Here is a 22,807-nt window from a genome sequence, read left to right as displayed (position 1 = left end):
GAGGAAGCAAGAACAAGCCCCTGGCACTTTTACTTTGCTAATGCAGCTGATGCATGTCTCACTTCATACTGCTGATGTATTGCTAAAGGACATCTAGGATAGTTTCAGCTATTCCGGTTTTATTGTTACTACATCAAGCTTTTGCCACTGGTTCCCATGATTTTTGGCAGTGTGAACAAGTATTAATATTGAGATATGAGTGTCAGAGAAGGTTACAAATAGAGAAAGGTGATGGGTTTTGCTGTAATGTCTATTGGTTCTACCTTGCCCGTAGCTTTTCAATGATCTGGATGTTAAATAGTTTTGTTTAAAAAACAAAGCAAATGCTATATGGTGAAGGATGTCTCTTGAAGACGACTGATACAATGTGGAGAGGACAACTTAATATTATAGTAACCACTGGGATTTGATTTTATCTACGTTATTAAATAGTGCCAAATTAAGGACAACTTTCAGAAAAAGAACTCAAAAGTTGTAGCTCCTACAAATGTGAAAAGAAATACCAGAAAAAATGTTAGCTATTCATTTCTCTGCTGCATCTCTAAGCTTAATTCTGCCTCGTAATCTCCTCCTTAAAAGACATGTTGAGAAGTAGAAGCTTTATTTTTCTATGTGTATTGCATTTCCTTCACCTACTTCTTGCTCTGAACTTCCTACATTAACTTGGTTTGTCAGTGTGAACTAGCGATAAACTGGGATCCCAGAGCAAATAGCTGCTTCTTAGTGATTTCTGTATTAAGTCTCAGGACCCCTTTCAGTCTCCTTGAGTTCCACCTGGAAAGTTGGTTGTTTCCACGCCAGCTGGAAAGACTCCTTGCTCAGATTTGCTTCCCTGCTGTACATGTCTGGCACTGTTCCTGAGGCTGGTCTGAGGAGCAGATCTGGTCACAAAAAGCGGCAAGTTCCATTACAGTTACGGCCACAGGGGCTGATTTATGAGAAGGGACGCGTGCTCTGCATGCTCCTGTATCTTCTGTGTGACAGTGACCTCAGGCTCCCAAACCTAATGCTCAGATGTTGAGGAGTCATCTGGAGGAGTCATCTTGCACTAATGCACAGTAGCTTTGGCATATAAATATATATATTTATATTTAATGTAGTTAACAGTTTAGATCAGATCCCTCTATTCTGATTTATGTACAAGCCAATCATAGCTTAAGGATTGAACTGATGATTGTATTGTACCAAGGGAAGCAGACTTTCTTGGAAACAAACACATATGTAATTTTTATGGGGAATTATTATTGTTGGAAAGAACAGGCAGGCTTGAAATCTCTTCCCTGGGTCTGAAAAGGAGTGGCAAGATCTAAGCTAGAGACAAGGATAGGCCCAATTCTTCTTAGTTTAATCTAATTGTGTTAGTCAGGCCACTTGAGAGATAAGAGTACTTAGCGTGTATAGAGCAAAGCTCCCTTCCATATTACAGCAATCATATTCTGTTGGGAAAAGGGGTGTTGCAAGGCGAGCTGTGCAGGCCCATACATAAATTCTCAGCGAGCCCTCCTGGAGTCCTTAATTGCTGTTTAGCCATACTGACAGCAAACACAGCACCTCACCCCAACCACATGGAATACAGGGTCTACGGGGTTCAGAAATCATCTTTTTTTAACATCATGATGTGATATTTGAACATAGGGCTCCACTGAACCTGCAGCCTCAGTGGCCACTGGCTACCTGCTGGGGGAGGCTCATTCCCTGCAGGAGCTCGGTGCCTCTCATTTCAGGAGCCCCTTTGAGACCGCTTGGAGTCTCTCCCTGAGCTGGTGGGTGGAGGAGATTCAAATCAGGCAAATAGATGGATTACCAATAAGTCATGTTGTTTGGCCATCTGGATGTATGGCCGCTGCCAGGCTCATTTTTCAGCTTGATGACCATAATGATTTTGGCAATAGTTGTGGCTGCTCCCATCCATTCTTTCAATAATTTCCATTACCCTTGCCAATTATTTTGCGGGTCTCAGCATTTACTTTCAGAGCTATGTGTTTTTGTTTCATGATCTCTGAATGGTGATTTGCATGAGTATGTCTCTTTGGGACTGCTTTTGATCTTCTTAGAGCAAGTTTTACATACAGCATATGCCTTTTGAACTAGCTTGTGACAAAATGACTCAAACAATGCTGCTGTAAATAACCTTCCCGTAGCCAGTGAATGAAAAAGAGACAAGTCTCAGCTCTCCATTTTGCTGGACAGGGCATGCACACTAAGCATACAGTGAGATGGAAAAAAAAAAAAAAAATGTTTTTAGGAGTGTTGTCAGTAGCAGATCCCAGCTGTTCCCTTGGATATAGCACACAGAGGGATTCCCTGTACAGGACTGGTCTCAGCTGCATTTTACTCTATGGTTTTGTCCATTTTTAGTATTTTGTCAGCCCCAACAGGCTGAAACAGGCATCTTCTTGTGTATTTTAAGCTAAAAGAAAAGTCAGTGAACAAATATTGTCTATATAGGAATCCAGGAGGAAAAAAAATAGCATTATAGGATATCAAACTACTTGTTCTGAAGCATTGTTAAGTCTTACTCTGTCAGATACAGACTGTACAGCTCGCATCTTAGCCCGCTGGGGAAAAAAAGGAGTTCCCAAACATGCTCAAAATACTAAACTGTTCCCAGGAGAGAAAAATCTAAACAAATGCTATCCCCTTGCTGAACACACCCAATCCTTCCCAAATCTAAACAGCCACTGACGCTATCACCTTCTGCCAGCAACTCTCTTTTATTGTTAGGAAGGAAGGCTTGCGCTGCTTCTACAGGATTTTGCCACTTCTGTACAATTGCATGCCTCAGATACTCAACCAGCTGTGTGCTGCTGATTCTTCAAGGGGCTGACGCACACAGAAAGGGATTCTGTATCAGGATGCTTCTGCATTAAGACTGTGTGGTAACTAGCGGTGACTGGTCATTAGGTCATCACCAGTCACTCGTGAATCAGCAGCACACAGCAGGTTGAGTAGCTGAGGCTAGTCACTTGGAGTGACTGGTGCTATCCTTTGCAAAAAGGACCAAACAGCAGACAGATTTTGGAAGAATAGTTTCAGAATTACATGCTTCCTAGTATTAACATAGACCAGTGTACATGCGTATCACAAAAAACAGACAAGGCATCTCTAATTACCAAACCTAACTCATTAAAGTAGGGTTTGATAGCTTTATAGGCTTGAAACAGATCAAGGCTGTACTTAGTAAAAATCATCAGTTAGCACCAGAAATAAAAGCATTTTAGATGTCATTTCCTTGAATATGTGCTTAATAGCTTCAAGTCTTTGAAAGCATGTACCAGCTACTCCCCATCACACAGCTGCACTGGCTCCACGCTCTCTGGATTCAGTTCAAATCTTGTTTTCAGTGTGACAGGAACTTTTGTCAACGCTGTAGTTGAGCAACAAGATGCATACCAATAACAGACAGATAAACAAAAATACTGTAGCAAGTAGGCAAGGTTCTGGATCCTGAAACCTTGGGAAAGTTTGGTTAATTTCTCAGCATTAACAGGCACATAGCTATAGCACTGGACATGCGGTTAAATTGTACCTGAGGTGGCTGCTTCTCAAAGCAGGTTCTGTGACATAACCCAACTTCTGTCCAGGTTGCCCTTGCAGACAACCTGGATCCACGTTGTCTAAAAGTGCCATGTGTCCTCACATCATGTCAGCCTTATCTAAAAGGCTGCAGGACGTCTCATCTGGCTAGCCTCTAATGTATGTTCTCATCATGCAGGCAGATGGGACATAGGGAAGGGACTGGGTCGAGTCGTGCTCAGAGCCTGTTAGCACTGCAGGATAAAGATTAGACCCCAGAAGCAAACTTGAGTGTTCTCTGAGTATGTCAGTTTGTCCCAAACTGACAGTAAGTCCCAAATTTGCTCCAGGGGCCTGATGGGGATTTTAATTTAAAGCAGTCATGAAGTAGGCCATGCTCATCTCACTGAGCTTCCCTATCCACTGGATCAAAGAAACTGCAGAAGATTACACACCAGGTATGCACGATTTCATACCAAATGCAAATACGTACTTTAAATGTCTTATAAATATTGTGGATCGCATTCATAGCATGCCAGAGGCCTACGTTAAATATCATCATTTGCTTTTCTTAAATGCATACGTAATTCATAATGGCCTGCTAACCTCATCAAGTTCTTCATGCTTTCAGGCTGAGACACTTGTATGTGATATACATCACAACCCCCAAAGAATAATGGTAAAAGAAAATAGGAAAATTCCCTCCCTATAGAGAAGACTCCCCTCTGGCTTTAAGGACATACAACTTCCAATTAAAGGCTTACAAAAGGGCTGATAGGAGACTAAGGCTAGGTAGTGCCACAAAATACGTCTGGCTGATGAGGTGCCTAGGGCACAGCTGTAGCTTTACAAACAAGTATCAGTAAATCCACCTTTGAATGCAGTTCATCTGTCTGGAGAATGAAGTTCATCTTTCACAGTACAACATGGTCTTCTAGACAGAAGGAGAGAGGAGAAAAAAAAACATTTATCATTCCTTTGCCAGGCAGAGTTCAACTTGAAAGAAACCGGATGAATTGTGCATCATTCATCTAAGGAACAAATCTACACTACAGATTTGTCTGAGAGACAAGTGAATGCAGTCCAAAAAAGCTATCCATTTCAGAATGGGAGGCTTGAATTCAATCCAACCATAAAATGCATGCTGAGTAGCATCCATTTATTCAGGCTAGTAATGGCTTCTTTTAAAAGCACATTGCCTTGATCATTTGTGTTAAACATGGCATATATACCAACAAAAATCCCCATCTCTGTGAATGCAGGCTATCTGCCAGCTCCACAAAAGGATTTTTTATTTTTTTTAAACAGCTACTGAGCAAGGACTGTTGCCTGCAGAGCAGATTTTATATGTTCAGTCTACTGTGATCATCAGGTCTGAGTGCGTAGTAAATGGAATTCACAAGCCTTTCCAAGTCACCTCCTGTGTAAAGCCCTGAACAGACAGTCCCAGAAGTGAAGTAAGGAACAACTTCTCTCCCCGCCCCTTTGGGCAGCTCGCATACATGCTTTTAGCAGTACCTAAAACAAGAAAAACACCTAGATCCACTTCGCTGGGACTGACGGAAACAGAACGGAAATGAGAAACTGATTGAGTGGTGAGCCAGCTTCTCTTGCAGAGAAACTTCCAACTTTCTTTCCTAATGATTTTTTTTAAAGCACTTCATTTTTGCTTGTATTCCATTAAAAGAAAAAAAAAAAAACTTGGCCCATGAGATGAGTTCTCACTGCCTACACAGATGAAAGCCGTGAGAGGCCTTAAATGACTTCAGCAGGAAACTACTGGGAAGGGGAGTGGTCTGTTTTCTGACAGTCCCATTACACATTTCTAGGAAAAATCTTTTCAAGTTCTGTGTACGAAAATGAAACAGGATTACAGCACTGCCTCTCTCTTGGAGACGATCTCAACAACACTGTTTTCCTGCTGCCGTGCTGGAATGCTGCAAAGTAATTCCCTTTTTCCTCTCTCCTTTTCTCCATCTATCTCAGGATCTCGGGCTCAGAAACAGCACTTGAAATGTGTTGAGTGTAAAACTTCAATCTGAAGTCTGCTCAGATAGGACCCATGTTTTGTTTAGGTGACCTTCAAGAAGACTTTGTTTTTTGCGTTCATAAGTCCACCTCCCTTTACCCCAAACCCTCAGATAAACTGTTTAGTGAGCTCAGGAGTTTTCCACTTAGTAGCGATGACAAAGCACTCGACTACTGCAAAACCCATGACAGAGAAGCTGAGCAATAACAGCCGCCAGCCAAATAGATCACTGGGGTGGAAGGTCATCCTTGAACTCTATTTCCATTCTTCCCCTCTTGGTAAATTGCTCTGGGAACAATCCTCTCTTCTAGCATAATGTAATCAAGAACTAGAAAGTCACCACCACTTACACAGCGCTGCAATTCCTGGCCTGACTGACCGTGTTGGGAATTTGAACTGAAGTCTCCACCCAGGCAGCATGTGGAACCAATGTAATGGCTAACACAATTCAGAGCTTAAAATGGAGCGACGTTGCAGTTCCAGCTGGTTTTGTAAGTCAGAACAAGAGATTCTTGGAAGCGTTATAGGAGAAAAAGAAATAAACAGAGGTGAGGAATGGCTCCTAGTCTGATGATGTACACTAAGGAATATCTGAGTGACAATGCAAAAGGCAAGGCAAAAGCAAAGCCTCACTAGACAGCATTACGTAGCACCACGCTCAGAATCAAGACAGCAACGAGAAAGTGATGACTTTGGGATATGCTTCTTGGGAAAGAGGTGCATTATTTTTATCTCTGCTTTTAGAACAGCCACAGCCCCGTGCATATGGAAAGGTGAAGAGCTTTAACAGCCTAGGGGTAAAAAAATAAAGCTTTCATTTTGCTGAAGAAGAAAGGGTTGCTGTATGAGTTTGACGTGGCCCAAGTGCCCTTAACAGGTTCTGTGACTCACAGTGCTCTACAAATCCCTTAATTATCTGAGAGTGGCATCTCCTGATGTACTGGCTAAATCCAAGCTTACTCTGGAAGGGCTTTCTTTCTTGAAAACTGGTATATTCTTTTTGATCAAACAAGTTTCTACATTATTCCTTAGTCCTAACACGCAGAGACCCAGTATCGCCAACAAGCATTCACCTTACTACCAAACACATTTCCATGGAGGTTGCTGCCTCCAAGCAGAAGTTCTCAGCTAGCTGCTAATTCTGACCCAGAGCTTTAGCAATGTAATAAGAAGTTAGTGTTTAGGCATTAGTATTTTTGCTGTATAATTTGATAGTTCTGCTGTCTACCCCATGCCCTTGTTTACTGGCTGTCTGCCTTTCTGGCAGACTCGGTCTTCCTAATCTAGTAATCTTTGAATGCAAGAAACCTACTGTTTTGTAGAGAAGTGTATGGGAAAGGAAGGCCAAGCCACAGACTTCAGAAGGAGTTTCCTTTGTGTGCGTGTTTATGCCTGCATACCTCATACCTGCATCTAACACACCTGCTATATCCTTATCTGTCTGAGAAAACCCTGATTGCTACATCCTATTTGGGGACCACAGGCAAAGTTCATTGTTCTCAAGAGTTCATCCATCAAGATTAACAGCACAGGTAGGAGGCTGGAGATAAAGTGTTTATACAGTAAGAGAATCATGATACGAGATCCGCACTGAAAACAGATGATTTGCCATACTCGTACAGAGCACTTGCTGTGTATTTAGAAAATATAGAAAAGATGCAATAGAAGCATTTGAGGAGGAAAAAAAAATGCTTCTGAGATTTTCACCCACAAAAACAAAACTAGCAACTTAGAAAAAAGAAAGAGTGGATTTTTCTTTGAAAAATCTTAGATATCATCAGAGTCTCGAGCAATGAAGTTCTATATTGGCATTACAACAAAATACCTCAAACCATGCTAAACCTGTACATCCCAGTTTAACATCTGCAGGTAGGACTAGCCTTGCAAACCAGATCTAACTAGCATCATCTTTCCTAAGTACGTTCTAAAAAGCTTTAATTCCCAAATGGACTGGTCTGGAGGAGACAATTCTTGCACTCTCTTGAGTGGCAACAGCTTGAAAACAGCACGCTTCAGGCTTGCAAGAGTCCTCAAACATGCTACTACAAATACAACAGCCTTTAAAATTACTAGAATTTACTTTAAAATTACTAAAATGATTATTAAAAATAAATAAAGGAAAAAACATTTTTTCACATAAAAATACACTTAAACTATTATTTTAAAATAGATTATGAACAGAAGAAAAATGTGAAAGAAGGCTTTGCATCATGTAGGTGTTGTTTTTTTTTTTTTTTTGTAGCTGAAGTTCTTTACATATTTTTAATTTTAAATTAATATTCTTAAAAGGAAGGAAGGGGGCTAGTTCAGACAGCTATTGAGAGTTGTCTAGATGTGCTCTACACTTTCTTTATGCTTTATTCTCTGGATAGGACTGATTTTTTCCTTGATATACGCGATGCAGGTGAACTCCAGATCACTTCAGCAAAGTGCAGCTTTACAGGGAAAGACATGCAACAGAGGAAGGATATGCAACAGTTCACAGCTTTAGAAAGGATCCAAGACCAGTCAACAACCACATCTTCTGTAAGTAAAACTACTCCATCTTATAAAATCATCTCATAAGGGAGGAAATATCTAACAGTAATGTTAAATGAGTGTAACAACAAAAACAAGTATAACTTTGGCTAAAACAATACTTCTGGGAAAAGCTTTGACAAAGTCATTATGATTTTTTTTCATCATGTTTCTATCAGAGAGCATTGCTAATTTTTAGAGTCTGTTTTACTTGAACTTTTGAACACCACTCTACATTTGCAAAGCATAGTTGTCATCCCAGGGAGAATCTTCAACAGCCTACTGTCATTTTCAAAGGGAAAGGGAAAACATAGCAAAGGCTTCAAAAAATGTGAGTGAATTATTTCATCCACTTACAAGTGCAACATGTGCTCTCTCTTCTGTAGTGACACAGTACAGAAAACAAGATCTAATTAAAGCAGTTCCTTTGCCAAATGAGTGGGATCTTGTAAAGACTTGGCACACAACTCAGATTCAAGCTTCCTTGTCTTAAACAAAACTAAACTTAATATGGAATGTAATAATAATGCCCTGATGGGATCACTCAATGTATTTTTTTTTCAATCAAGTGACCACAAAGTGCTGGGTCTGTAATCAAAGGGACACTCAGTATCTAAAACAGCAATATCGAAGGAAACAGGGATTTTTGCGTACTACAGTACAGATGTCACATAAGTGAACCAAAGAAGAACATTTGGCCTTTTGTCATCTTACATACCAAAACAGAAAATCTTTGGTCTGGCATACCTTTTCCTCTGTTCTACCCAAATGAACAGGTGTGTTTTTAAAAACACACACAAACCAAAAAGCTCACAAGTTCCACAATGTACCTCTGAAATTTAGAAATAAAATTTTTCTAAGAAAGTGATTTTCATCTTATTATCTTTAAATAAGTATATATATAATATACATAGTGTCTTGAAATAAGAAATATAATCTTAAAATCTCGTGTGTGATATTGGTGGTAGGGGGACAGTTGGACCAGATGATCTTGGAGGTCTTTTCCAACCTTTATGATTCTATGAAACTGCCCATAAAAGGCAGATAGGCAGGGAACCTGATAAAACCAACAAATAGTTTTTTTTTTTCTTTTCCAGTTGGAGAGAAAATTAAGGCAATTTTGTTTAAAAAACAAAACCCAACAATAACAAACTACCAAAAAACCCACAAACAAACAAAGAAACAGACACAACTTTGGTAATACAAACTGAGCATGAGGTAAGGATCACCATTAATATATAAAATTTTTTAAAAAGAACCGGGGCCCAATATAGGAAACTCATAGAAGATTCAGTAATAAATAGATTTTGCAGTACAATGTAAATCCAGATGCTCCTTCTCTGTTATTGAACTCAAGTTGCTGATTAACTCAATACACAATGTTAGCAGAACAGTATAGTTAATTCAAAGAGAGCCAGAAAATGCTCCAAAAAGCCTAAATACTACTCTGTTGAGAAATCAGTGCCCAGGGCTGCTACACCAACTTTGTTAGCCACTAACTTACATCTCACGGTATCCAGCTAACTCACCAGTACCCCAAGTACAGAACACCTCGTAAATACATGAAGCCAGATTACCCTTTCTTCTGAATAGCATTACAGCTCTTTGACAAACTGCGTGTGAAACACAGTTCCTGGGAATATGGATTACAGACAGCTCTTCAAGATGTATTTTGAAAGCACATATGTGGTATTGAGGTAGTTGGAATTTGCATACAGAAAGAACAGGTATATTTCTAATGCGATCTGGACCTCAATTGGCATGAACTGTCTTTAAGTGCATGGCCTGTAGGAGGATAACATGCAAGGAGCACAAAGGGATCTCTGTTCCACATCTGGGTGTTGTACCAGGAGCAGAGGGTGGAGGGAGGGAGGCGAAATCTGCGATGCTGATGTGAAGGTAAGATGCAAGATACGGGCATCTGGCAGCCATAAGAGGCAAATGAGGTAGAGTCGAGCCTCTGGCTGCTTGCCAGCAAGGGTGTGTGCAAGGATAACAAGAGCTTTTAACCCGTACCTAGAGGTCAGGATGGTAGGAACAGAATTATGGCACATTGTACTTCGACTGCAAATTTCGGTGCTTTAGAGTTTCAGTAAAATTCTACCACAACATTTCATAATTAATGTTTAAAATACATGCAATCAAACTTCAGCACAAATGACCACGTCCACAAAACATCTAGACATAAAGGTCCCATTAAATTCACTGGGGGTTAAGCCCCTAAATACTCCTACTGTTATGACCAAATATTTAAAGGTGTTATATTTTTCTTTTTCCTTCTTAAAAACTACAGATTGTGCCCTCACTTTGAAACAGATGTCTTTTGCTCGTGGCTTTTTTCAGACCTGTATTTCACTGTAGCTCTCCACGAGTACCACAGCCTGCAGTGCCCCAGGCAGCAGCACATATCTCTGAAGTTTCAAAGATAGTGCTCATGTGTCTCTGGAGCTCGTACCCCTCACTTCAACAACTGCTCTTCAGCCTGCTCGGATGCTACCAACCCCACTTACAGGTTGTTGGGACAAACTTCCCTGACATAACAGTCAGAGGAGTAGACAAGATTACAGATTCGGAATGAGTTCCTGCCTAAATTCAGTATTAAGGAAATTTTATGCAGTCATTTTTGCGCACAGATTCTCTTGCAATCCCTACGACCAATCTTAGTTTTCCAAAAAGCAAGTTTTTAATTATGAGCAGAGAAACAATAGCTTACTTCAACATGAAAAAGAATACACCCACTATTTTTCCATGTTCTATAATTCAAAAATAGGTCAACTAATTAGCTTTAAAGCTTTCAAGAAGATTAAAATTGAAATATAGGGCTCAATTTTCTTTTTATTTTTTTAGGCCAGACACAGAGATTAAAAATTTTCAGACTAAGGGCTACCTTAAGATAGTGAAAGGAGGAAAATTTTTGAACTATGAATCTAACATTGACAGAATGCATTGATTCCATAGTAAATTTTTAAACAGTAATTTTTTAAACATAGACTAAATGTAAAGCATTTAAATAAGACCATAGCATTAACTACATGACAACTCAGAAGTGCTACAGGGCCTATAATTCGTCATGCTGCACCTACAGATCTACCTGGCTTTTTTCACCTTTTTTTTTTTTCTCCATAGAGTGCACATCTAGAATGCAAACAAGGGCCGAAGTACACCTGATCAGCATGCCTACCAAGTCATGGGACTTCCTAAATTGAACGTGAACCAGACAGAACCAACATGTTGTGAAAAGAGTGACCAGAAAACTGCATTGTTTTTACTCTGTACATTAAAAACATAACACTGAGGGCCAAAATTTGTTTCAATCATGTTTGGCAGTTAATGACAACAGAACTATAATCAGCAGCATGTTGACCCAGCGTCCTCCAAGCTCTTTCTGTGTGCACCAGAGGAACACTGTGTACAGACAGAGTAGGAAACACGGTCCCTCCATTCATCAGTGCCGCAGCCACTGTGCACAACAGGCACCACTTTGGAGAAACATTCCTGCCTGAATTTCAAAAAAAGAAAGCCTCACAACTAAAATCCAGACAAAGCCCAAACCTGGTTCTGCTGCTACTGCTCTATGCGGTATTGGAGACCCTCTGAACTCAACTGACTGAATGGGCTGAACGAAGAGTGAAGGGTTGGGGAGTAACAGTGATTTCAAACCACCTTGTGAGTCCACTCTGGCATCTGTACCGGCTTCTGGTGCCAATGGTACGATTTACACACAGCCTCGAGACTTCACACTGGTGATGGAGAATTTGATGTGAAGTCTCCTGCTCACCTGAATGCTCAGAGCAGGAAGGCGAGAGACGCAGCAGCTAGTACAGACACTTTCGGTCATCCAAAGGCTGGTTAAACACATCCAGGGATACAAGCTGCTTACAGCAGCCGAGCATACCACTGAACCACACCCTTCAAGTTATTTCCAGCAATCCTAACAGCCACTGCAGTCAAAGACCGTCTTGGAGTTTCCATCAGAAGTCCAGATCCTACAAGAAACGCTACTGCAGGATTTGGGGCCATGCTCTACACTTTTCAGGATTCTCTATCTTTACACTCAAGTTCAGATCCCTGCCACCCAAACAAGCCTGAAGTAAAAACTACTGCTAAGTACTGGAGGTAAGTCAAACACCACCAAAACCTGATTGCTGAGGTATCCTGTACTTGCAGTCACCTCATCTCAAACTAATTTGATTTTAAAACTTAAGTTAAGCAAGTTATTAGTAATCACTTTACATATATTTCTTTATTTTGTTGGGGAAGGAACGAAGGGAGAAAAAAAAAATCAAGCTATTTAGCCTTCCAACTATTTAACATAAAACCCAAAAGAGCTCCATCTGGCAACCAGCAGGATTTCTAAATAATCTAAATAGTATCTACATAAGAACCAGGCTGTCTATAGTAAGACAACTTCGACTTTTACAGGCACAAAAAGCCTTTATTAACATAAAAGGAAATTATAAAAAATTAAGTTAGAACAGGAACAAGAGTCTGGCAAACTGACAAAAGACCCCAGGAATCTCTGAATTAATCTTGAAATGCTGCTTTTGCCTTTGTCGGCACATAGCACCATACACTGTGTAGTTTAAAAAACAAATAAACAAAGCAAAATAAAAACCCTTAGATTCAGAGGACTGTATTACAATAAAAACAGTTCCAAGAAAAGATCCAGATTCGTTAAAATCAATACATGTAATTCCTCGCTTTGCAACACGAGAAGACCCCTGATGTTTTAACATCGTGGAAAATATTAATATTTAATTACAGACTTAACTGAGTCATGGATGAGGCCCCATTTCCACAGCCATCCTTCTTCATTAATAGTTCATAATGCCACTAACTTTTTATATTAAATTTTGATAATTTGTAATTTCCAAGTAAATAAACACCTCCCCATATTTAATTTCCCAGGTTATCCATAGGAAGGAACTGGCCTTCCACTTCATACCTAGCCTGCCTGGTTTTTGCCCTGTGTGTGAATGCTCCAAGCCTGGTGGTGTTTTGGTGTCTTACACAAGCTATTAACGGTCAGGATGCCACTTTCAAGCTGCCACTGGGATTTTCTGTCAGTGTCCTGGACAAGAGCCAAAGAACGACACCAGTGGGCCCAAAAAAATCCCCATGTTATGCTGATCCTGTGAGGATGGGGCAGCCTTGAAGCTGAGCGTTTCCTGAAGCTCTCCTGGGTTCCAGGAAGGGAATTTCTATCTTTATCACTGCCCATCTGGCACCTCTCGCAGGCAGCAAGAACAAAGAGTTGGAGTTAAATGTTCTGGTCCCTACCATCTGCTTCTGCTCATAAAGTCTACAAGGAGCCTGATAGGGAGAGGAAACAAAAAAAAGCCACCTTCATCTCCCACTGAACTGCTCTGGCAAGTACCTATTTTTGCCTGTACTTCTCAAGGCAGCCCTAGAGGCGTTTGTTGCCCTACAGCAGTACAGCTGCTTGACACAGAGCATCCCAAACGCTGCCAGCCCAACATCTCCATTCACAAACATCTAACAGCCCCAAAAGAAAGGTTGCGTTGTTTGAGATCTGCTTTACTGGATCAGCCTCTGTTCTATCTAGAATAGGAAAATTCCTGTGGGTTTAATAGGAGGTATTACCCTACAGATTTTCTCTGGTTCCACCTCCTTTCCCATCAGCCACATCCCCTCTTGCTGCAAGTCTGCATACACCATGTGTTGGCTCGACCCCTTCTGTCTCTGACAGAAGTTTGGCCAAAAAGAGCAGATTTTCTGCTACTTTGATCATTTCCTGTGGTAAAAAAGCGAAGGGAATTATCTGACCCATGGTCTTTTTTTTCTTAGTTTTGAAAAATAACAAGGATTTACATTTGCAAGTTCCCTTAAATAGCATACTTGCTTTTCAATAGCGTTTTGCTGCTAGTTTATTGGTTGTCTTACAGAGCTTTTAACTTTTTTTTTTTTTAAATCAGAAAACACATTGCTCTTTCAAAATTCTGCAATCAACTGCTGTATTTAATCAATACAGAACTTCATTATGGTGAAGAAGCAACCAAAAGGTAGTATCAAATCCACAAGCAATGCAGAAGTGGCAGCTTCTACCCTGTTAAAAAATTCTCACATTCAAAAAAGGAGCTTAATTCTCTTTTGGTGGGGATAGTGTTATTTTTGGCTACAAATATGCATTGCATAATGTATTTAGAAATAAGTTAACCCTTTTATTAAGTACACTATTAGAACAAATCCATGATGTGCGATATAAGCAGCCAGAAGTACTAAGTTTTCTCTTATCCATGAGAGCAACTTTGGAACCAAGGTTCTCTCTGGAAGGTTCCAGTTCAAAAAACAGGTCTAATGCTTGTCTAACCCTATGTTGAAATAGTGACATGACCTGTTTACCCAAATGGTGTAAGCATTTGGGCAACATGGACCTCAAGTATGAAGCCAAGTGATAATTCGGTGACCATTATGCAGCCTGAAACCGCAACCTGAAAACAAGTCCGTCCATTAGGTATTTTTTTCTGTCCCAGGAAATACAAAGAAAAAGAACAATATAAATATACCCAGTGAAATAACCTTGTATCACAATTAACATTCTATAGGAATACATTCCAGAACAATTATCACAATATACATAGTCTTTATAAATAATTATTGTCCTGTTAACCATTTACTCAGAATGCATATAAACAGTTGTTTGTATCAAAAGCCCTTTTTTTGAACTTTGCTAGGTTCATAATACATATAGTACAGATTTTGACAGATAATCCCTTGAGCTGAGGCCAGAGGAGTGCATGGCTACCTTTGCTATCAGTGGAAGTTCTACTATGGGAAGAAACAATGAAGGTAGGTACTTGTACACTTCAAAATATTATCAGAAAGGGAATCTGCAGTATCCTTGTTAAAAAATGAAATTGTACTGAACCACAACAAAATTGGCGCTATCATTAATAATATATTGCCCTTCGTACACAGAGGTAATAAGGAGGCTGCACTGTGATCCATATAACCTCATTAATAATGTATAAATGAATCAAAAAGAATCTAATTAGTTCAGCAGTGCCAAAAATTATCAAGTAGAAACATCAAAAGAGCCGGTGGGGCTTTTTTTTTTTTTTTTTTTTTTGTCAGACACGCTGCAGTGCTGCCCTTTGGAAGCTTCTGGTTTGTATCTGGAAGCAGGCCTCCCAAATGTAGGTCGTGGTGACTCCAAGGGGCTGGAGCCGGGCGACGGGCAGCACCGTCTCCCCACGTCCCGCACGAACTCCTGCACCACCTAGGATCTATGCAGAGGAAGGGTGGAGCCAGTTCCTCACCTCCTTTCCGCAGCCGCAGAAGATAGCACATCCTGAAAGCATTATGTTTTCTACAACCCCTTTTTTCCTCCTTCCCCTCAGTGCAACTGCGGAAAAGAAGGAAGGGCGGACTGGGGCAGCATCTCAGCTTCCATGGAGACATGTTAAAGAGATACAAAGGAGAGCTGAGCAGAGAGCTGCAAGCACGTAAGAGATGCAGGACCTCCCTGTAGATGGCCTTGGCTTCCTGCAAGTCCCTTGGGAGCCCTACAGCTGTTCCTGCCATCCAGCTGGGAAAACGTGAGTGCATGCACACACGAGTCTCTGAGGAAATACCTGTGGAGGTTTCTTCCACTGAATAGTCCAGCAAACTTTATCTAAGTCAAAGTTAGATCAGTATCTGTCTGTACCTGCGTGGGTACACACACACATAAAAATACTTATGCATCTGTCTATATCTATACATAAAAGTGAGAGAACTTTTATACCCTACTGCGGCCTCTGCAGCACGTAGTGATAGCGTTACATTGCAGCAGCGATGTAGTGAGAAAACCATACCCAGAGGAATGTAGCTTGGAGGGATTTTTCACAAAGAAAAGTGCTAATTGTACAATTCACTGAAGCAAAAAATTACATTTAAGAATAAACAAGACCTAATAGTGGGGTCTACTATACTGATTTTCTTTTCTGACCCTTAAGATATGGACATACAAGCTTAGATTGAACCTCCTTTGACAGGATGTATTTGTCCACTACACAGTCATGTTTTACTCATGTTCGAAATTAAGTAAAAGCACCATATGCAAGAGAAACAATAATGCTATAAAAGGAAGGCCTTTTACTACTCTGGGACTGTTCCATATCCATAACCAAAAGACGCACTTCTTCAAAGAAACAGATAGGACAATGACTGTACGGTAAAGGTTTAAAACACAGCAACAACATTTTTAGGTACATTTTCCAATAGTGTTCGATTTGCAGACCTGTAAGAAAAAATCCAGTTATGCAATGGAGCTGTGCAGACAAACAGGGCCTCCTTGCCAAAAGACTTGCTTTTCTTATTTACCTTTCATGGAACATATAGAAGGCAATGGACCCCACAAGCCCACCAAGATCAGGCTGAAAAAAATCCCTGCAGTTATGGGAACTTCTGTGGTGTTCCCTGAGGTCCCCTCACAGCTCCCAAGGTCCCCTCAAGGGGGGGACCTCAAGGTTCCCTGAGGTCCCCTCACAGCTCCCAAGGAATTCGACTGGAGCTGGACTGGGCCTCAAAGCTAGCTAACTTCTCACAGTATCTGCAACATCAAACTTGATGTGCTTTGACAGAAACCTGTATCGAGGAGCTCCAACACAAACCTCTGAGTAAATCAGTGCCCAGCCCAGCACACCTTCACACAGACACAGAATACGCCGGGCTATCCAACAGGGTAAAGTTTTTCAAGGAGTCCTTAATAAATTAAAATGAAAACTCACAAGCTTAATGCACGTGGCCCACGACATTTGCAAAAGTTAAAATACACAAACTGCTCAAAGATTACACAGAATGCTGATAATGACAAACAAAGCCAGCCTATGCCATGCCACAGCAAATTCAGATACAGAAACCCCGGCGCATCCAGCACTGTCCAGCTTTCCACAAATACAATTAAAGAGTATCTCTATCAGAGACATCCGTCCCAAGGAGGAGGGGTGGTACCAGGGGAGGGACAGTAGTTACGAAAATAAAAGAACTGCATTGAAGCCTGTATGCTGCTGTCTAGAACTACAGTTACATTTGTACCACCCATTCCCTGGGGAAAATGACATACAATGCAAACAGGCCTGGTTGTTCAATTATTCAAGTATTAAGAGATTCACAGAAAGACATCTGAGAAACATAACATTTTAATAGATGAAATAAATACTCCAGTACATGCAAGATAAAAACTGACATTGGAAAAAAAAATTAAAAATCACTTTTGTTATAGTGTAATTTTTTGTTTGTTTGTTTAAACACTCACAGTAGCTTTTCCCCCAGTTTGGAAATCAACACATGGAAAACAAAATCACAACCTCCAGTCCTTCCACTCCTACACACCAAATGCACTTCTAACCTAACACTTGATGCAAAATAAAAAAAAGTCATACAAAACAAAAACAAACAAAATAGTAGCTACATCCATCATCTATGTGGTGGTGTTTTTTTTTTTTTCATTTTTTAAATGAGTGAGAACTGAGGTAACCTTTTTCCTGAACAACCGAACAGTAAAATTTAGAAGGGAAATTTCGGAAGACAAGACAAGACAAACTTTAAAAACCGCACCCAGCGCGATTAAAGCTATTTTTTTCCTCTCTTTTTTTTTTTTTTTTTTTTTTTTAAGATACCCCCACCTCCCCAAATATAAAACTTTTAAACAGTTGCTGTTACCATTTGTGTGAAGACCATGTTGAATAAAGGAACATTTATCTGCAGATACTTCCTTGACTTCAAAGTAAAATAAAAGAAGCCAGAAGTGGCTACCTTTGTTAGTACGTATAGTTTGAATATGCTGTTCTGCTTCTTCACCACATGAAATCAAAGGATTGGGCTCATCCAAGCAAATTCTTTGGTATACAAAAAAAGGGGCGAGGAGGTGGGCTATTATTTTCCTTTAGCAATGACTGGGATCTAAACAGAAGGTGTGGGGGTTAATTCACAGAATTGGAGTTCACTGGCGGTAAAGTCCTGGGTGAAGATCTTTCTCTTAGTGCCTGAGATAACAGGTTGCAACCATCCGAGACGGCGCAAGCTGAGTTCCTCAACCTTTCCCTGTAATCGCTCATTTTGGTGCTACTTTCGGGGTGTTGGGCTATATCCCTGAGGCATTGGGTCAGGAGCACACAAGCAGATACCACGCTCATGGCTCCTCCTAGGATAGCAGTTTGCACAGCTTTGCCCTCTGGATTAATGGTGGCCGCTTTACCCAAAAACTGGGGCTCAGTGGCAAAGCCCACCAGAGCATAGACAGACTGCACCAAAGGTCCACTGAACAAGACGCAGCGGTTCCTGGTCAGCTCACTGGGTGAAGTCTTGACCTCCTTGACACACGCCAAGAGGGCGGAGGCGCTGGTGCTCATACATTTGACACTGAGTTTGAACTGCTCCTTCGCAAATTTGTCCTTGGATTTCTCACTGGCCAGCACGCAGGCGTCTGTCAGGAATTTCAAGTTCTTGGACATGTTCTGGGAAACCTCCAGCAGGAGCTGAGGGCTCATATCTGCCAGAGGGGTGGTCTTCAAGACCCCACAGCCGTGCTCCACCTCATGCCTACATCGGGTCACCTTGTAGCGATCCACCAAGCCAGGCATGGCAGGCTGGGCCCCCGGAGTCTCCACTGCAGCCAGGTAGGCAGCGTGGGCTGAGCATTCGGTCAGGGAGACCACCAGCTCCCCCATCTCCATCAGGCTTTCCCCCACCTCCCCGAAGCGTCCCATATTGAGCTGGCTCTGGACGTCGTGGGTCAAGATGGAAAGTCCTTTGGTCCTGGCAATGATCGTGTCCCTGCACTTCTCGAAGGACTCACCGAAGACAGACAAGCTCTCGGTGTTCACCGGCCTGGTCTCGCTCGACAGCAGCAGCAGATCGGCCACCAGTTGCATCTTGATCTTGCAGTGGTCGCAGATAGAGACGAGCTTCTTCCTCTGCACGGAGCCGCTGCTGGGGACGCCGCCGCCGCCGCCGGACACCTCGCTGCTGGACTTGCCAGAGCCGCCGCTAGCCATAGCGCCGGGGGGGCACTCGCATGCCGCTCGCTACCCCGCTGCCACCGCCTCTGCCTCCGCCGCCCGAGCAGTCCCGACTGAGCCCGGCAGGATCGCTCTGCCTTTTCCGCAACATCATTCCATTAATCGCCGGGAGGCGAGGGCAGGCTGCTGCGGGGGGCGAGCTCCGCCGGGGCTCCCGCACCGCTCCGGCGCCAGCCTCCGCTCCTACGAGGCTCCAGCGGCGGCTCGGAGCTCGCCGGGACCCCCGGGGCCCCGCTCGGGCATGGCGCGGCTAATTTATTAGCGCCGTTATTATTTCACCCCTCCTGCTTGCACTTCCCTCGCCTTCCACCACGGAGGAGGAGGGGGTGGTAGGGGGGATCCCGGCGCGAAGTTCCCTCGTTCAGGAGCACCTCGGAGCAGCGGGGGAGCCGAGGGGAGTCGCGGCGAGGGAGCAGCCCCTCGGGTCGCCGCCGTGCCCGGGCTCCCGAGGTGGGCGAGCGGCAGCCGGGAGCGGCTCGCAAGGGCCGGAGGGGCGGCGGCTGCGCACCATGTGCCGCCCCCGGCGGCCCCGCGCCGCCGGCTCGCAGGAAGCGGCGCGGAGGGTGTGGCTGCCGGGGAGGGGAAGGGAGAAGGGAAAGGGAAAAGGGAGAGGGAGGGGGAGAGAGGAGGGGAGAGGGAACCGGAGGGGTTAAGACCGCGGGAAGGGATGGGAGGAGAGGGGAATTGAATTGAGAAAAAAAAAAAAAAAAAAAAGGAAAAAAAAAAAAAAAGCCACCGGATCCGGGTGCTGGGGGGGAGCGGAGGGCGGGATCCGTTCGCCTTCCTCCTGCGGCTGCCTCACTCCTTCCTGCCTCGAGCGTTCACGCGGCCGCCGCCAGCTCGCTCCCCGCCGCGGTCCATGCCCGCTTCGTGCCCGGGCCCCGCCGACTGGGCGCCGCCGCCCCGAGTTAGGCTCTTCCCGCAAACAAGGGCGGGGGCTCCGGGCTACAGCCGCGGATGCCGCAACCCGCCCGGCCTGGCGCTGCTCCTGCCATGTTCTGTAGCCGAGTCGCCAACTCCCGAGGAAGAAGGAGAAGAAAAAAAAAAAAAAAAAAAAAAAAAAAAGCGGAGAAGGGAGGGGAAGATCTTCTTTTAAATTCCCTTTCTCAGGCTCTGAGACAAACTATTGGGAAGAGGCGGCTGCCGCGGCTCTGCCAGCCAGACGCTGCATGGCTCTGAGGGAGGCTCTCCCCCCCCACATACCCTCCCCGTTGCCTTTGCTGTAACCTCACTTAAGCCTATCGCAATCTTTTGTGCGGTGTCACCGCCCTTCGTTTAAATCCTGCCCTTCCCCCGGCGCCCCGCTCCACGCCCGCCGCCCCGCCGCTCCTCCCCGCCGCCGGGGGCCGCAGCAGCGCCGTGCCGCGGCCGGCACCGCCCGCACCGCCGCCACGGCAGCGGCCCCCGCGGCGTTAAGGCGTGAGGAGAGCCTGGTGTTGGCTCGGAAGGGCTGCGGGGGGCGAAGGAGGGCCGGGGGAGGAAGGGACGGAGCGGGGCCGGCGGCCGGGATCGGCCCAAGGGGGGCTGAGGGGAGGCGGAGGAGCCGCCGCCGCCGCCCTGAGGTGAGGGGCGCGGGCTCGTCCCTGAGGGAGGGTGGCGGGGGAAGGTGGCGGAGCCGGGGGGAGGCTCTCGCTGAGTGAGAGCGTTTATAAAGCGCTAATTGGTGCTAAAGCGTGGTGGAAGGGGTCGTGAGCTTTTTATTTACAGGTAAACGCATCCCTCGATAGCTTGCGGTGGTCTGGAGACAAGTTTTGACACCCCCCCCCTTTCTTTTTTTTTGAAGCAGTGGAAGTGAATTCGGTGTGTCGCTGTCACGGTGTTCGAAGATACCATCGGTTAGAATGTAGTGGGAAAGCATAATCCCACTAATGCTAACTTTGTGTATGGAAAGTGTTTGAAAACAGGACTCTCTCCTCTGTATGTTTCTGTTCAGGACTGCCCCAGTAGCTCTGGTTCTGTCAAAAGCAAGGTGCTATGCTCGGTAAATCTGAGGCAGTTGAGTAAATGCTGTTAACTATTAATAAGAGGAAGATTACTAATTGTGCTGGAACAAGTTTTAAGAAGACGGGTTTAATGTTCCCTGGGATGCTTCCAAGGGGAATATGTCATTTGGTAAATGATGATGAGAATAGTGATGTCCCACACGTGAGATTCTCTGCTGTCGTGCAACATCTCTATCAAAGTAACCCAAAAGAAATCAGAGCCCATGTTGGAACCACATTTTACATTTGTTCCACATCTTGCTGCAGTTAAATAATAACATTATTTTGTTCCTTTCAATCAGATTTAACTTTTTAACTCAGGCTCGTAATTCTAGGCACTTACAACACATTTAGCAGGCAACACAAATCCAGAAATACTTTACACAGCTACGATGAAGTCCTGCTACATTCATACTTCTGCAGGGGTATAAGTGACCTTGATGCAAGTGAAAATTGGAACAGCCAATGCCCTTGCAGGCCAAATCCAGTCATGTCCTGGCACAAACAGAGCCCATCTAATGGATTGCATCCGTTCTCCGGGCAAGTTTATTTGTACATCTTCTCACCCGTTACCTGGAGGAACCCTTGGCCTTCTCTGCTCACTGGCAGGGAGGGACGTGAGCAGGATGCCTCCAGTTCTGGAAGTGGTAGGGTTAACAGGATGTGTGCTTTTTGGGGGGTGGAGGGGAACCCTTGCTGTAGAGCCAGGCTTGAGGGAAGGGGCAGATAGGCAGTTTTGGGTGTGTCCAAAATTCGGCAGTTCTCCACCCACCCCTCACAGCAGCAGTGTGAGGGAAGTTCTGTTTACTTAGGTCACATTATAGCAGTTTAAAGGGAGGTCATGATTTGGGCCTAAACAATTTTGGTTTATGGCCAACAACTCATTTTCAAAACTATAAATAGGAATGATTTCAGAATACTCTGACAAATAAAAATCAATGGGCAGCAGAAGCCAGCTGAATTGTATTTCAAAATATTTCCAGATATGTCCTTAAGTGAGGCAGTGGGATATTACGTAGCACGAGGAATGCCTTTCATACAAATATTAACCTATTTTTGTTTTAATGAGTAGTGACTACATTTAATGAGGATTTGAAAATTTCATTTTAGAAACCTTAGTTCTTACCCCTGGCTAGAAAAGTTGTTAAATGACCTAATAATCTCTTCCATTTTTAGATAGTGCCACTATGATTCTCCACATGGTGCCATTCCCCCAGGACGAAGAGGAGACATCCTTGGTGTGGACACTTTCTGTTGCAGCTCATCCGTAGCCTTTGTCCCTGCTGCCCCCATCAGAAATACAGTGAGGCCTCCACCCATGGCAATTCTAGAAGATGAAAGGGCCACCAAAGCAGTTCATAACTCCTTTAATATAAAGCAAGTATTCTCTGAGCTCCTTTAATTTGTCCACAAGACTGAGGTACTGCTAACCATCCACAGCATTAGCAAGGTTCAAAAGTGGTGATTGTTTTTGTTGGTCACTTGCTTGTCTCCAAGTCTCTTACCAAATGTCATTTTCCTCCAGTAGAAGCCTTGGGTATTCAGCTCTTTTGCATATGAAATGTGTAATGAAGAGACACCCAGCTATTCCTTTTGGCTACCTGTTGAATCCTTCCTACAGATGTCATTGTTGCTTCATGAGTATGCCTCGCCCAGCTAGGTTCAAGATCACAGGTAGTCTGTTTTGGTTTTATTTTTGTTTGTTTGTTTTTAGGTTTGTTATTATTCAGTGGAATAAA

General features: G+C 43.4%; 1 protein-coding gene across 1 annotated transcript; it reads right to left on the bottom strand.

The window, feature by feature from the left end:
* Nucleotides 1-17,187: 17,187 nt before the first annotated feature.
* TLNRD1 (talin rod domain containing 1) lies at nucleotides 17,188-20,342 on the bottom strand. Its single transcript, XM_084531915.1, has one exon. It carries the CDS (start codon nucleotides 19,060-19,062, stop codon nucleotides 17,989-17,991), a length of 1,074 nt encoding a protein of 357 aa, XP_084388041.1. The 5' UTR covers nucleotides 19,063-20,342; the 3' UTR covers nucleotides 17,188-17,988.
* Between the last annotated feature and the right edge of the window lie 2,465 nt (nucleotides 20,343-22,807).

The sequence above is a fragment of the Aythya ferina genome (assembly GCF_964211825.1).
Source record: "Aythya ferina genome assembly, chromosome: 11".
NCBI lineage: Eukaryota > Metazoa > Chordata > Aves > Anseriformes > Anatidae > Aythya > Aythya ferina.
This window is presented reverse-complemented; position numbering and strand designations above follow the sequence as displayed.

What these genes read in the sequence shown, in the direction of transcription:
- TLNRD1 (XM_084531915.1), bottom strand. Translation starts at nt 19,062, where the DNA reads ATGGCTAGCGGCGGCTCTGGCAAGTCCAGCAGCGAGGTGTCCGGCGGC.